At 54.5% G+C, this 15,315-nt stretch overlaps 1 protein-coding gene across 2 annotated transcripts in view; it reads left to right on the top strand.

Moving 5' to 3' along the window:
- Positions 1 to 14,391, top strand: part of RBM19 (RNA binding motif protein 19) — a 51,430-nt gene extending 37,039 nt beyond the window's left edge. For both annotated transcript variants that reach the window (XM_064392235.1, XM_064392236.1), the window contains exons 23-25: positions 1,644 to 1,764; positions 6,972 to 7,085; positions 14,005 to 14,391. In XM_064392235.1, coding sequence (XP_064248305.1) covers positions 1,644 to 1,764; positions 6,972 to 7,063 — 213 coding nt within the window. In that variant the 3' untranslated portion in view covers positions 7,064 to 7,085; positions 14,005 to 14,391. The remainder of the gene's footprint in view (positions 1 to 1,643; positions 1,765 to 6,971; positions 7,086 to 14,004) is intronic.
- Positions 14,392 to 15,315: the final 924 nt, after the last annotated feature.

Here is a 15,315-nt window from a genome sequence, read left to right as displayed (position 1 = left end):
GAAGGAGGAATCCAAAAATAGGAATTAACAAAGGAAATGCAGTCTTTAGAGCCGTGGGTTGTGTGCCAGGCTTTGGAAAAGGCTCCTGGTGCCAACGTAAACAGCCCTCACAACTCCCTCCCACCACCTCCCCCCAGTGTTTGTTTAAGCCAACACATTGCTCTGCTAATTGGGAGATAGGCCTTGAAAACACAGCAGCAGCAAATAAAAACAGCTGGAGCTTGCAGCTCTTCCAGAAGGAATGTGCCCCTGGAAAAGGGGGCACTCTGCCCTGCCAGGATCACCCCGGGGGGCTGGGGGTGCTGGGATAATGGGATTCACCCATGCCATGGTGGAGCTGGTGCTCCGGGTCACTGTTGTGTAGCACATGAGGGAATATGAGTGACAGGACTGTGGAAAGAGAGGAAAGCTCAGGTTACTGGGTGCTGGTTACTGAAAATGAGGTTTTTTTAGTGGGTTTCATAACCCAGCAGCTCAAGGAGAGTCCTGAGGAGCAGCTGTGGGCAGCAAAGCAGGACAAGCCCCTCTGCCCAGACATGTGGCATTTGGGGACAGCTGCAGTGGTTCAAAGCTGCTTTTAGCAGGTGGCTCACAGGAGGGACATGGGCTTCTACAGGACAGCTTGGGAGCTGGTTTGGGCCTCCAGATGGGAGCACAGGGCCCTGCTGGACAGCAGGATGTGTGTCTGATCCTACAGTTGCCATTTTTGTTCCAGGGATGTGAGTTTGCAGAGCTCAAAACCTGAGCTAATCTCAGCCTCAGCTGGGGTTTTTGAAAAAACATTTGGGGCATTTCTCTCCCCCTGTGCCCAGCCTTTACTGTGCAACACTTTGTGGGCCCCTGGGGATAAAAATATTCAGCCAATGTGTTTGTATATTTGCATTGTGGGCCAAATCCTGCTCAGTCCTGAATTTCCTTAAAATTCTGTGGGAAATAAAGACAAAATCAAAGTTCCCTGGACTGAGTCAGTGTTTTCTGGGTGTCTCTGCTGGTTGGCTAGGGGCAGAAAAAGCCATCTGAGCTCTGGGCTGGCTGGCACATTTGTATTCAACATCAGCAAGAGATTCCAGCTGTGTGGGTGTTACCAAACAGGACCTAACTCCAGGAAATCTCTGGATTTCTGCATTAGAGCAGAAAGAGCAGGGGACTTCTGTGCTGGCTTCTGCTCTGCCACATTTGCTGCTACCATGGCCAAGTCACCAAATGGTTGGCAGGAGAAAGGCAGTTTTCCATCTTGCCTCCAGAGCAGAAAGGAACTTCTCTCTCAGAGCTGAGCTGTGCTTTCCTGTGTTCCAGCACAGAACAGGGTGCTGGGGAGTCACAGGGTCCCACCCAGAGCTCCAGAGGCTGGTCAGGGTGGTCCCACTCTGTGCTGGGTTCCAGCCTGCCCCCCACGAGCAGCAGCCAGCAGCAGTGGTGATGGGAATGTGCTCTGCTGCAAGTGCAGAGAAGATAAATGACCGAGTCAGAGCCTCTGATGGAGATGGATCCTGCCCCATCAGAGCAAAGCACTCCCAGTACGATGTTCTCCGGTGGCCTTTCCGCTCCGGGGCAGAGGGAGCGACATTTCTGCCTTCCCTCCTATGAGCCTGTTCTTATTTTCTCCTTTAATTTCTCTTTTTTTTTCTCTTTGAATTCTGCAGAAAGCCTTCCAGGCCCTGTGCCACAGCACTCACCTGTACGGCCGCAGGCTGGTGCTGGAGTGGGCAGACACGGAGGAGACGCTGGAGGCCCTGCGCCGCAAAACCGCCCAGCACTTCCACGGTAACCCCTCCTGCTGCCACTGCCACTGTCACTGTCACTGCTGGGGCTGCCAGCTCCCTGCTGGGGAGCCACGAGGCGTCCAGGCCAGGCCTTTGTCTGACAGCTCTGCCTGGGAGCTGTTTACTCTGCCTGTGCCAGCCGTGCCCGGGCACCACGGTGCCACCTGCCAGCCACAGCGCCTTTGCTCCCTCCCCCGGCTGCTCCCGAGGTGGGGACAGGCTCTGTGTACACAGCACATGGATTTAAAAGGGAAAACTGTGTGGTGATGGGCTGGGATGCAGAAGGGGCTGCTTGGCTCAGGCTGCTGGGAGTGACAGCTCCGCAGATGACAGCACTGCGGGCTGCTATTGACAGCCATCGACAGGCACAAATGCATTGCTTGGCAAATATTTATGTAGGAAGGGCTCCCCTGGGCTGCAGGGCTAAGCTGGAGATCAATGCTCCTCCTCCTGCATCCCCTCCCTGCTTCCCCTCTCCATCAGCACATGCCCGTGGCCTGTGGGTTTGGCAGCAGTTCTGGGGCTGCACATCCCTGGTGAGGGAAGAGCAGCACAGCTCGGTTATTCAGTGATCCTGACTGATCCCCATGTTCCTGAAATAGTGCAGGGCTGCTCATTCCAGCCTGGGGAAGCTGCAGTTTGGTGGTGGCAGGGCTGAGGGTGGATGTGCCCACCCAGAACCCAGCAGTGGAGTGGGGACACAGCAGGTGAGATGTTTCAAGCACACAGTTTTATCTTCAGGATCTCCTTCCCCCCTTTCCACTCTGCCCAGTGTAAGGGGAAATAAGCAGTCTTGGCTTTGGGATCCTTGCAGACTCTCAGCATATGTGGCTGTGAGCTCTGTCACCTCCCCCAAGCTCTGCTTATTCCTGATTTTTGCCTGCCTTTGCTCCAGCCTCCTTGTCTGGGCTCTTCCTCACCGAGCTGGGGCCCTGGGGAGGGCAGCAGGAAGAGCATTTTCACATCCCAGCAGGAATGCAGCCTTGGAGCTGAAGTGGCTCTGGGGTCTCAGCTGAGAAACAGGAGCAAGGCTAGCACTCCCCATCTTTAGGGATGGGAAACAGGATGGCAGCACAATCCCTGCTGTGCTCCAGCCTGTCTCAGGAACATCCAGTGACTCCAGACCTGGCCAAACTGCCCGTGGCTAATGCTGTGGCAGAGCAGGGTGTGCCAGGAGGGGATCTGTGCCAGCAAAGCCAGGCTGGGGCACACCCATAGGCACCAGGGTCTGGCTGGTGCCTGGGACCAGGTCTCATCCTCTCTGTGCCACACTGGAGCGTCAGGGGTGGGATTTTATTCCCTTGGGAAGTGCCTGCCCCTGATTTCAAGGCACTGTGGGGTGCCCAGTGGCTCTGGGGTGAGCAGGGAGCCACTGTCCCTTCTGTGGGTGTGCAGAGGGTGATAGTGATAAAGAGGGATAAAAAGGCTGGCACCACTCTGCCTGCAGTCCTCTGGAAGGGGGATGCTCCTGGAGCTTTCCTCCCTGGCATGCCTAGAGGCTGATTTTCCCACGTGGAGCAGGGATGGAGAGGATGCAGAGCACACACAGCACCCCACAGCCAGGCTGACACTGTGCATCTCTTTTCACTGGTGGTACAGCCCAGAAAGCAGGATTTTTCCTACTGATCCCCATTTCCCCAAGCCTCCTCCTCTCCCCACAGGGCACAGGAGCAGCTCAGACATCCCTGTGCTGTTTGTCAAGGTGCCATGAGTTCTCTCCCAGCACAGTGTGGGTGAACTTGTGAGGGTCTTCCCACAGCTGCAGTGGCCAGGTCCCCACCCCGAGCTGGGAATGGGAAAGAAAAGATCCTTTCAGATCATCAAGCCCCAGGAAACAATCAAGACTGAGGTCTGTGGTGTCCCCAGCTCTAATGTCAGCCTCATCATCTTTGTCTTAGTATTTCAAGGTCCTGACCTGGGCTGTGACAGACGTGTCCTACCACTGCCTGCTCTTTGCTACAATTACACACCTTATTTCTAGAAACCATTTAGAGAGATTGGGCTTCCAGTTCCAGGTCTCTGCTGTTATTTGTGAAGGAGAGGTCTGGTCTCCCAAATCTTTTCTCCATGCAGGCATTTGTCATGGCAATCAAACCACTTCTGAGCCGACTTTTCAATAGGTCTAATAGACGCAATAAAATGGAATAGGCTTCCTTCCCATTTTGTGTAGTTTTCAGGTCATTCTTTACGGCTTGTTCTGAGGCTTTGTAATGTTCCAGGAGAAAGTGAGGAGCCCAGGAGCGGTCACTGACTGCCATGGGTGGTTTCAGTAGTTCTGTCAGGAGTGAAGCCACAGCCCAGCCCTGAGGCCTGGCACCTCAGCCCTGCTCTCCATGCTGGCTCCCAGCACAGTCTGGGAGTGGTTTAAGGCTTTTTGAGAGTATCTGCTTTTCATCCTGGGGCAGGAGGCTCCTACATTAGGAAAAAAACACTTTGAGTGGGATCCCCCACTTTAAATTTGGGGGATCCATGGCTGCAAGATGGCTGGAGGGCCCGAGGGCCTGGCCAGGGACAGTCTGTGTGGTAAAATTAGTGACTCTTAACGTGGGAAGGAGCAGCCAGGGAAAGCTTGGCCAACAGGTATCCCTGTAACCTCTAGTGCAGCCCACAGCCTGGAGCAGGGCTGTGACAAATGCCACAGCAGGGCAGGGACAGGTGACAAACACTGCCAGCAGCAGCATCTCTGCCTGGCTTGGGCAGGGGGAGCACCAGTTTTCCTCCCTTTGGAAAACAAGGATCACTGAAGCTTTGGGAACCAGCAGGGTGGCTGTCCTGGCTCTGGGACCAAGGGATCCCTGTGGGCCAAGGGGCTGTGCCCTGTGCAGGGGGAACCCTCCAGACTCACCCCTGTGTCCCCAAATAACAGAGCCACCGCTCCAGAGGGCCGGAACAGCTCCAAGCCCCTTTCCTCCCCCGGCTCCATCCTGAGGGGAGCTTGGCCAGCCCTGCCCACCCCTCGGCCGCCCGGCTCTCTCCCGGGAGCCCGGGCCGTGCGGGGAAGGCCCTGGCTCCCAATCGCACTAAGTGACAATTCCTCCTTCTCCTCAGCCCGCTCCCCGCTCTCCCGCCAGGCCTAACGTGGGCAGCCAGCTGTGCCGGGCCGCTTTCCCTGCTCCTTCCCATCGATCAAAGAATTAAATTGACAGATGGGGAATTTCGCCACGCCGGGAGGGGAAGCAACGACTTGTGGAGGGGTTGTGGTGTGTGGGGTGTGCGAGGGCCCCGCTGTGCCTCATCCCCGGTTATTTACACTCGGTGCTGGAAGCAGGGGCTTGGGGAAGGCATGGTGCTGATCCTCCTGACGGGCTGGGAAAGTCTTCCTGCCTCCATCCCCTCTGCCAGATCGCTCCTCCTTTGGCCACAGACCGCCAGGTTTCCTTTTCCCTCACCTCCCCACCGCTGGGCTCCCTTTTTTCTCCTTTGTCCTTTCCTATTTCTTTCTCTTTTTTTAATTTTTTTTTTTTCTCGAGAGCATCTGTAACTAATGCAAACACATGCCGGAGCCGGAGAGTAAAACCCTGCAGGATTAGCGTGGCATCCACAACCCTGCCACGTTCTAATCCCGTGGTAATCCCCCTCCCGGCCCACCCCCGCCGGCTTTGCCCATTGTTTAAAGGAAGCAAATGGGATCGTTAGCGGGCAAACCTTAACCAGCTTGGAGCAGCAGAACGGAAGGAAGTCCAACCAATTCGCTTCCCCACCCTCCTGGGTTTTTATTTTCCCCTTGTTAGACTAGAGGGGATGCTGCTGGTGCTCCCCGGGAGGTGCAGTGGGGGGATTTCCCTGCCAGACCCTGTGCATCCCTGCTGAGGGGTGTTCCCTGTGCACCCACTGTCCCATATCCAGCTTGTCCTCTGCTCTGCAGCCTTGTGGGATCTCCATGAGGTTCTGCTTGGGAAGGGGTGGCAGGTACAGGACACACTGCTACAGTGGATTTGGGAGATCAGACCACATTTGATGCCATTCCAAAGCAGGAGACTTGGGAGCAGAGTAAAGGAGGGGAAGAACTGCTGAGCTGGCACCTTCCTCCAGGGTGGGTTATCCCAGGTGCCTTTGGGTGATTGAACTGGGAAGAGCTGCTGGAGGGTCTTGGGGTGGCACCTTGTGGCCCCCATGGCTCCCCTGAGCTCGGTGCGGTGGGTGCTGGGAGGGCAGTGGGATCCATCAGCACCCTCGTCCCCCTCCTGTCCCCACAGCCCCAGGGAGAAGGGAGGCAGGTTCTGGCTCTCTGTCAAGGAATTAATTGAAAAATAAAATCATTAGATGGGAACTCCAGAAATGCAAAATTGTTGGGAGTTGGGGGGAGGCAGAAGGGGGGGATGTGAGCTTTTGTCAGGTTAATTTCTTCTGTATTGATGTTTTGTGACATTTACTTGTTGTTTATCTCCCGCAGCAGCTGTAATACTAAAAGAAAATGCACAGCTTGTTCCATTTATTTATTTTACACCTTTTCTTTAGTCCTATGGTATGTTTGTTTGTTTGAGAAACCCAGCGAGGCTTTTGATGTCTGAAAGCAGGATTTAAACAGCTGTTCTCCATGTGCTGTGAGCGAGCTGGGGAGCCAGGGGGGGAGAGGGGGCTGTGCCACGGCTCCTGCCGGGAGGGCACTGCCTGCCCAGCATAAAGGAGGATGTCAGCCTCAGATCAGGGACCAAATGGCTTTGTCACCTCAGAGCTGGGCTTGGGATGTTCCCTCAGGTGCTGGCAGCCCCCCAGGGTTCCCCCCTGTGCTGCATGCATTAGGAGGGATGTGTGCATGGTGCTGTGTGCCCCAGGCAGTGCCAGGGCAGCGCTTGGGGCAGAGCAGGGACGTGGTCCCACCCAGGTGAGGGATGTGCATTGGGCTGCTGGGATGGGGTGGTTGGTGGGGCTGTGTCCTGCCAAGAGCCCTGATGAGCTCCTGCTGAGACTTGCAGCCACTTTTCCACTGGGGAATTGTGAATTCCATGGTGAATTGGGGTTAGCAGGAAGGGTTGGCATCACCATCCCCTGTTTGGGTGCTGTTTGCTCCCAGCCTGTGAACTAAAGCATGGGTGGGAGGTATTGGAATCCCAGCTCCTGCCTGGGGAGGAGAAGGTGATGATATTGATGGCCTTCACCTGGAAGGGTATCCTGCTCCCTCCAGCCCCCTCAGCCCCTCCCAAGGTGGGTCCAAATTGTAATTTTTGCTTTTCTCTTCTCCCTTTGCTCCCACCTGGGCCTGGACAGACTCCCCTAAGAAGAAAAAACGATCGGAGCTTTTGAATGAAATCATGGAGCACCTGGAAGAAGAGGAGAATAACAAGGATGAGGACATCTAACAGCTGCCTGGGGTCTGCTGAGGTGGGTCCTGGCCCTAAAAGTCACAGTGTCCTGGCTTGCTGCAGGGTCGGTAGTGCCAGGGGCAGGAGAAGGTGGAATTCCAAAGGCTCAGCAGCCTCCAAGCAGGAATCCCACCCTTTGCCTCTCCCCCCTGTGACCCCAGAGGCTCCTGGCTGTGGTCCCAGGGGTTACAGCCCAGATTTGGCTTGGTTTGAGCCCAGTGTTGAAGTGAGTGCAAGCCCTGGCTGTGTTCTGTGTGCTCCCCTGGCTGTTGGCATCCCCCCAGGGAGGGCAGCAGAATTTCTGCTGCAGCAGACATCACTGTCAGGGTGTGAATTGTCCCTCCCTGTGGCTGGGGGAGAACAGATGAGCTGCCAAAATATCAAAATCCCTGTTTGGACACCAACCTGCAGCTGCCACCATGTCACAAATAGTTTGGCAAAGGCCTTTTCCTTGCCAACACTAAAAACTCCATGGCTTTTCTTCCTCCAAAAGCACCAGACCCCAAGTGAGTCCTGGCTGCCATCACTCCTCCTTGGTGTGTCTTGGGGCAGCATCTCAAGGCTGGAAAATAAGGGATAGCAGGAGGGAGGCAGGATGAAATGGCTCCCTGAGGTCAAACCCTGCAGTCCTGCCAGCCCCTCTGATCCTTTCCAGGCCCCCAAGCTCACCCTGTGTGGGCTCAGGAGAGGTGAGATGGGCTCGTGGTGTCCTTGGTGTGTGTGTGGCCACAGTAGAAACCCTGAGTGTCTGCTGGGAGCCTGTTCACAGCACCTGAGCTGGTTAAACCACACTGCCTGCTCCATGCAGGGCCCCTGCAGGAGTGCCAGGCCTTTGGGGTGCCATTGCCCAGCTCTGATCTGGGGGTGCCTCAGGGGTTGTGCTGTGCACAAATGTCCAGCAGGCAGTCCGAGGGCCAGGGCACACGGTGCTGCCCAGAGCCCAGCCCTGTGCTTACAGACATGTCCTGCCCCAGCTGCTCTGCAGAATTCCCAAGAACAGGGCTCAGCACGCAGCTGCAGTCCCAGGCTGAGCTCCTGCCCAGGGACCAGAGCTGTGACACCCCTTGCTGCTCCCCCAAACTGTGCAGCAGCTCCTGAGCCCTGCTGCTGCCACTGAGAGGCCTCCCAAACCCAAGAGCCGCCACTCCTGCCAGGACCTGGCAGTGCTGGCTCAGGGGACAGACCAAAATTCAGGAATAGCCCTTTGGGGTGTCTCAGGGCTGTGGTGTGAAACCCTCATCCTGTGCAGCAGGTGGGGAAACTGAGGCACGGAAGCAGTGCTGTCAGAGGGGGTGGCAGTGTCACCTGAAGTGGTGACAAGCTTGATTCCCCTTTTTTGGCCTGGCATTGATGAGTGGCATTCCTGTCCCTGTTCCCCACTGCCTTGACCACCTGCCCCAGCACTGGCACAGCTCTGCACCAGGGGGTCCCTGCAGGGAAACCGGAGCCTTAGCTAAGTTACATTTCAGCTCAGCAGGGATGTTTGACCACCCTGGCTGGGCAGGACCAGTCCAAATCCAGCACAGAGGACAGAGAAGCTGGGCAGGGTCCCCTCCAGGCACATGCATCACCCAGCACATGATTTCAGCAAAGCTCTGCAGCATTGCAGGTTGGGCTTGGATTTTCCTGTGGGTTTTTTTTTTCCCTGTTTTTTCTTTTTTTTTTTTTTCCTCTTTCCCTTCATTGTCTTTTGTGGCAGGGCAGGTTTCTTGCTGAGTGTCTCTGAGGTCTGCAGCGGCGACGAAAAGGATTAGCACAAGCAGAGCATGTAGGCTTTAGAGAACAGAGCAGAGTTTGGTTTCAACATCTAATTCAATTTGTTCTGCCGAGATTGAAATATGAAATGGTTGCCAGTCAAACGTTCAAAGGGGGAGGAGGGAGGAAAGAAGAGAGGGAGCCTTCTCAAATTTAAATTTTAATGAAAATTAATTTAACCCTTTGATATGTTTTAAAACATGTTATTTCCCAGGCTGGGAACAGGCTGGAAAACATTCATGAGGGTTTTTTTTTTCCCTGTACCTTCAAACATAATGAAGATTTTCTTTTTCCCTTAATGATACTTATCTTGTGGAGCAGTTTGACATTGGTTAATTTTTCAGGCAATTTGGTATCAAGGAAATCTGTTTGATGTGAGCGGGGGGGGGCTGTGTATGTGTACACAGATATATATGTGCCTGGACATTAATTATGGAAGTGCTGATCACAGCTCTGGAGAACAGTTGGAGTTAATTCGTGCTCCACTTCTTTGTTACGTATTGAGAATCCCACACCTTGCACCCCTAAAATTACAGCAGGAATTTTCTGAAAACGAGCCTACACCTGAATTAAAATGATCACTTAAGTAGCTCTGCAGAAATTCAGCACTCCCCACTGGCTGTTTTCTTTTTTCCCCCTGATCTGAAGCAATCCTAATGATAAAATAATGCAAACTCTGCTAGCTGTCCATGGAGCCAGAGCAGGGAACAGCCTCCCCCTGGTCCTTCACCTCAGCAGTGCTGCTGCAGTGCTCTTGTTTGCTTTGGGAGGAGGAACAGTTTCTGCTCTGTTATTCAGGAAGGTTTTGTCTGTACCAAATGATTGCACACTGATGGTTGTAAGTGGGCTGGGATGAGCTGTAGCCCTGTCCCCCTCGTTCTGCTGGCTCTTGGCAGCCCAGGGTTGGTGTCACGTGTGTGCCTGTCACCCCTCAGCTGCCCTGTGCTCCCTGGGCAGAGCTGGGCACAGGGTGGGTGTGATGCTCATCTGGGTGTCCTTTTTGGGGTGTGAGTGCTGCAGCCAGGCTGTGCTGGTGGCAGAGAAGATGAGCAGCTCCAAGGCAGAGTCATCCATCAGCCCTGGCTGTGCAGATGAGAGCAGGGGTACAGCCACCCCAGCTGGGCTCTCTGGGCTGTGCTCAGCCTCTGCTCTCCCCTCAGAGAGCCCAAAGCAGTGCTTTACACTCAGCTCTGGCTGCTGGCTTACACTGCAGGGTCCCTGGGGGGTTGAAGCCCCCTGCCTTGGCCAGTGGGTGTCTGTCAGGTTGTGACAGCCTCATGCAGGGTGAGACCCTGGCGAGCTGGACAGCAGCAGGAGCTGTGGTGGCTGCAGCTGCTCCCCAGGGCCAGCTCTGCAATTGGATTAGGATATTGTTCAAATGCAGCTTTTTTACTGAATGAGAGGGTTAAAGGGTTTTAATGTAGAAGCAGCTCTCCCTCATTGCTGCCTGTTGCCAGAGGCCTGTGTGGGCTTTTATCTCCTTACAAGGCGAGGCACAGAGCATCTCCAGGGAGCCTGGCTCTGCTGGGCACTGCCAGCCCCTCTGCTGTGCCACGGTGCCCTGGGAGTGCCCAAAGTGACCCATTCCCTTTGGAAAACTCCTGACCACCATCTGTGTTTTCCTCCCAGTGCCACAGGAGAACTGGCAGGGACAGGCAGGCAGCATCTGTGAGTTCTTGTGGTTTCTTTTCATCACCACTGCTCTGCTCCTGCAGTGATTCAGGAATTCTAGCTCTTCCCATCCCTTCAGGCCCATCTTGCCTGGTCTTCCTCCCAAGTGTGTCCCGTGGAATGAGGTCTGGGAAGCACTTAAAGGCCAAGCAGGCACAGTAAATGCCATTCACTCACCCTTGCAGGGCTGCAGGAAGATGCTGCATCCCCTGTGTCCTGCCTGCTGCTTTCCAGCCCAGCTGCTGACTCCTGGAGCTCTGGAATCTCCAGAGGGAGGTTCAGGTTGGACTTCAGGAGGAATTTGCAAATGCAGATTGAGAGAGTTGACTTGGATGCTGGCTGGGAGATTTGGGGAGCTTCTTCTTAATCCCAGAATCCCAGGAGAAGCTGAGTTGGAAGGGACCAATATTCCAACACATCTGGACTTTACCCTGGGTCACAGCACCACCAGTGTTTGGCACCACATTCCAGCTTCCACCAGCACCTTCCTCAGCAGGAAATAAAGCAGGAGGAGGAGGAGGAGGAGGCAGCGTGCAGCTTCCCTGACTGAGGCACTCTGCCTCCTGTTTTCCCTAAATATATGCATTGGAGAGGAAGAGAAACCGCATGGCCGGGCTTGAGAGCTCAGCCTCGACAGCCATGAATAATAATCAGGCTCAGTAATTCACAGTAAATAGGGATCCAAATTGGCTAATCAGGGAGGCTTTCACCCCAAACTGGAGCTGGGAAGGGAGGCAGAGCAGAGCAGAGCTGGGGGTGTGCAGGGTGTGACCTGGATCGGTGACAAACGGGAAGTGATGCCAGCACAGGAGCAGGGAGGTGGGCAGGCTCCTGGAGAAGGGAGGGTCTCACCTCCCCTGGGAGCTGCAGGAGCACAGTCCCTGCGTTCCACAGGCTGTAATTAGTGCCATGTAATTAGGTTTGTCTCTCTGTTCCAGCCCCACGACCATGGGGGCTGCTGGAGTGAGTGTGGATGGGGAGTACAGAGCCAGTGTCACCATGTCCCCACATCTGACATCATCCCAGCTCAGGGTGTAGCAAAGCTGCTGGGACAGAGTGGGAGGGCAGTAAGGGCTGTGGTGTGTGTCAGGAGAGGTGATCTGGGGGGAAAAAGGTTTTCTTCATGTTCCCTCAAGTAAAATTTGGCATTTTCTGGTTCATTTTCTCCTGAAAGAGTGAGTGGGGCAGTGATGGGAGCTGTGTTCGGGTGCAGTGGGGTGGGGCTGGGGTCTCCATCTGCCAGCAGCAGGTTCTGACAGGCAGGAAACATCCCAAGGACACCCCCTGTGAGCAGGGAATGGCTCCAAGTGCCCAGCACTGGACAGAGCCATGACAGGCAGGGTCCTTCCCTGCTGCTTCCCAACAAATATCCTTCTAGCAGCACCTAAAAGCACTGTTAGATCAAGTGAAGATAAAACCAGGGAAAAACCCCTCAGCCCAGCCCCCCTGCAGACCCCAGCCCATGATTTGGGCTGTTTAAATACATGGAATAGGAGCTGGAAGTGCAGCTGATGAGGAGCTGGAGGAAGGCTGCCCCTGCAAGGTGTTTTGCAGCTGCTGAATGACTTTGGAAGTTGAGGAGGAGCCTCCAGCCATGTTCCCAGTCCCCTCAGCTCCCCTGTCTGGGGCAGCACAGTGGCTGCAGAGCATCACACTGCTGCCTGCCTCCTTTTCCAGCTCTCCAGTGCTGCTGGCCTGCAGCAAGCATGGCTCTGCATTCACCTAAACCACAGCAGCTCTGACCAGAGGTGATTTCCCTGCTGCCCTTTCCCTCCCTTTCCCATCTCTCCCCTCCCCACGCCACTGGATTAAGAACACTCCCCAAATCCAGCACATGGGGAGGGATGGAGCAAACAAATCTCCTGTAGCTTCCTTTGCTCTGGGACTTGGCTCCTTCCAGTGGAAGGGGTTTGGGGTGTGCAGTGCTTCTCCTTGGGGTGTGCTGGCTTCTGTTTGATCCCTCAGCACCTCACAGCTGAGGGCCAGGACCTCCCCATCCCTCCGCTACAGCTTCAGTCATCCCTCACACCCAAAACTGGAGGTGGGGTTTGGCAGGGGTAACAAGGACAGCTTTATAAGCCACGGGAGAAGGAGAGTAAAGCAGGCTCCTGCCTCTCCCACGTGTGGTGACCCTAATCTTTTTGGAGGTAAGAGTAGCCCCTGGTGCTGGTGGGGCTGAGAAATCCAGGACTTTTCTAGTTCATCAGCTTAGAAACCAGACCACAAAAGGCAAAAATCTCTCCAGGAGAGATCTGGGGCTAGGCAGCCACCCCTCTGAGCCATCCTCTGCCCCAAAACCCAGCAGCAAAGCCTAGGCTTAACCTCAGCCTCAGCAAGGCTGAGCTCACACTGGAGCTTCACACCTGGCTGGGACAGGGATCTCCCCTGGTGTTTTGGACAAAGTATTAATTTTTGCATTTTTTTGTTTGATTTTAAGCTGATGATGTAGAAACTTTTTTAATTTCTTTTCTCTCCCTGGCTCTGGTGGGTGTGTGGGATAAGCTGCTGCCATGGGCTCAGCCTAAGGCAGGCCCCCCCTCCAGCCCAGGGCTGGGAGTGTCCTGTGGCTCTGCATGAACCTGGGTTTTCAGAGCCAGCACAGGCAGACACAGCCCCTGGGGTTGCTTTGGTGGCCCCAAAGTCTCCGTGACACCCAGTGGGGAGGCAGGAACAAGGCAGGAGATGCCTTAATTCCATTTTCAGCCCAACTCAGCCCAGTGTGTCAGCCCCAGGAAGCAGCAGGGTGGACTGTCCCAGGAGCAGTTCCAAGCAGGTGGCAGAAGAACTGGTGCAGGGCTGCAGAGGATCAGCCTGGGGGGTCACAGCCTGTTCTGCCCCCAGCAAGATAAACAGGACAGGCACATCACCCCAGGCAGAGCAGAGCTGCTCTCCCTGCTGAAAAGCAAAACCTGGGATGTTTCTTGTTTTAATTTAAAAAATGAGAAGCCAAATCAGCCCGGTGTGGTTTCAGCTGGGGGTCTCAGGCCTGGGTGGCAGCAGGAGGGGGCCTCAGCAGGCAGGAGCCTTGGACTTGTTAGGATTCAGCCCTTGGAGCTCTGCTTTCCCTCTGATGCCTGAGTGTGATTGACACTTACAAATTACCCAGCCAAAAGTGTCGAGTCTTTGACCCCTGAGTAACATCTTTGGCAAGCCTGAGATTTGCCAGCATTTTGTCATCTAATTACTACAAATCCCTTGAAAATTCACTGGCTGGTGAATTTTTAATGCGGGACAATTTCAATGTGATGCATGGCCCAGATGGGCACGCAGGCTCCTTCCCTCTCCCCCTTCCCACTGCTTCCCTGCTGCCCTTCTCCTGCTTCCCTCCTTCCTTTGCTCCCTTGCCCCCCATCCCATTCCTGATCTCCCTCCTGCCTCTGTGCATCCATGGAAGTGCCCTGGGATCTCAGCCCCTCCTGGGCTCTCCAGCCCAGCTCCGTGTCCCCCCTGTCCCCTCTCTGTCCCCTGAGGGAGCTGCTACGTGGAATTCATTTTTTTTCCCACCTTCTCAGGTCTCTGGCTGATGGATGGAGCAGGAGAAGCCTCCATGAGGAGCCAGCCCACTTGTTGCCAGTAGAGTCCACTCATCCCGTGAACCCAAGGGCTGATTTATGCCATGTGTCCAGGTCCTGGGATTCCCAGCCTTTGAAGCAGACTTGAAATTCAGAGAGGAAGGAAAACCCTTGTCTGCTGGCAGCTCCTGAGCATCACTTCTTAAATCCAGGCAGGCAGTGATTCTCTTCATCTCAGCCCAACCTGAGGGAAGAGGAACCTGGAGCAATGGACACTTCCCTGCTGACCTGGGGACTCTGCTCTTAATGTCTGAATTAAATAACTCCTGTACATTAAAAAACACATTCTGTACATTAAAAAACATATTTTTTAATTTCCCAAGCTGAGCCATGTCTGAGTTTTGTTTGGCTTTGTTTCTTCTCCACAGCCAGATAGTTTTGGGGCCTGTAGGGAGATAAGAGCAGTAATTCCTGTACATTAAAAACCATATTTTTAGTTTCCCAAAGCGAGCTGCAGCTGGGTTTTGTTTGGCTTTGTTTCTCCTCCACAGCCAGGTAGTTTTTGGGGCCGATAGGGAGATAAGAGCAGCTCAGGAGGGAGGCCTGGGCTTTGCTGAGCTGGGCTTTGTGCCTGTGTCATTTCTGTCCCCGCTCCCACGCAGTCGCCTCCCGTCTCTCCCTTCCCAGCTTTCAAAGGGAAAGAGGCTTTGCTTTTCAACCAGGGTACTGCTTTACATATGTAGGCAGCTGATAAAGTATTTTCACTTCGCCCCTTTCCCCTCTGGGAATCGCTGTCTTACGGCAAAACTGTTTTGTCTGACAAGGGCTGCAACAGATTACACGTGTTGGCTGCAAACACGGGGCCTTTTTTAACCCACTCCCCCCCTATTTTTTTTTTCTTTTAAAAAAAAATAAATCTCTATCTCTGCAGTGCCAGGAGGAGCTCTGCCTTTTGCCTCCAGCCCCCAGGAGCAGCCTGGTGTTGGGATCTGCTGGTGGCATCAGATCCCCTGGGTGCTGCCTCTGGCCAGATTGGTTTTCTCACTGAGGTTAATTTGAGCCTGAATCCATGAAAATGTCACTGATTCCATCAGGGCTGAGCACATCAGATGGGCTGGCTCAGGGTTTGGGGGGTGGAGATTTTAGGGGCCTTCAGCATCCAAAAATGCTGCAGCCACAGCATCCCTGGAGGTCAGGGGGACTCAGTGGTGCTGAGGGCCAGGCTCCCAGTGTCACACTGGGGACCACATTTGATCTCTCAGCAGCTCAGGGACATCCAGGACACCCCTTCCCAACCCATGGGCCAAGGGA

This window comes from Passer domesticus, chromosome 17 (genome assembly GCF_036417665.1).
Source record: "Passer domesticus isolate bPasDom1 chromosome 17, bPasDom1.hap1, whole genome shotgun sequence".
Taxonomy (NCBI): Eukaryota; Metazoa; Chordata; class Aves; order Passeriformes; family Passeridae; genus Passer; species Passer domesticus.
Note: the sequence above shows the minus strand (reverse complement) of the source record. Positions and strands in the feature narration are given on the sequence as shown.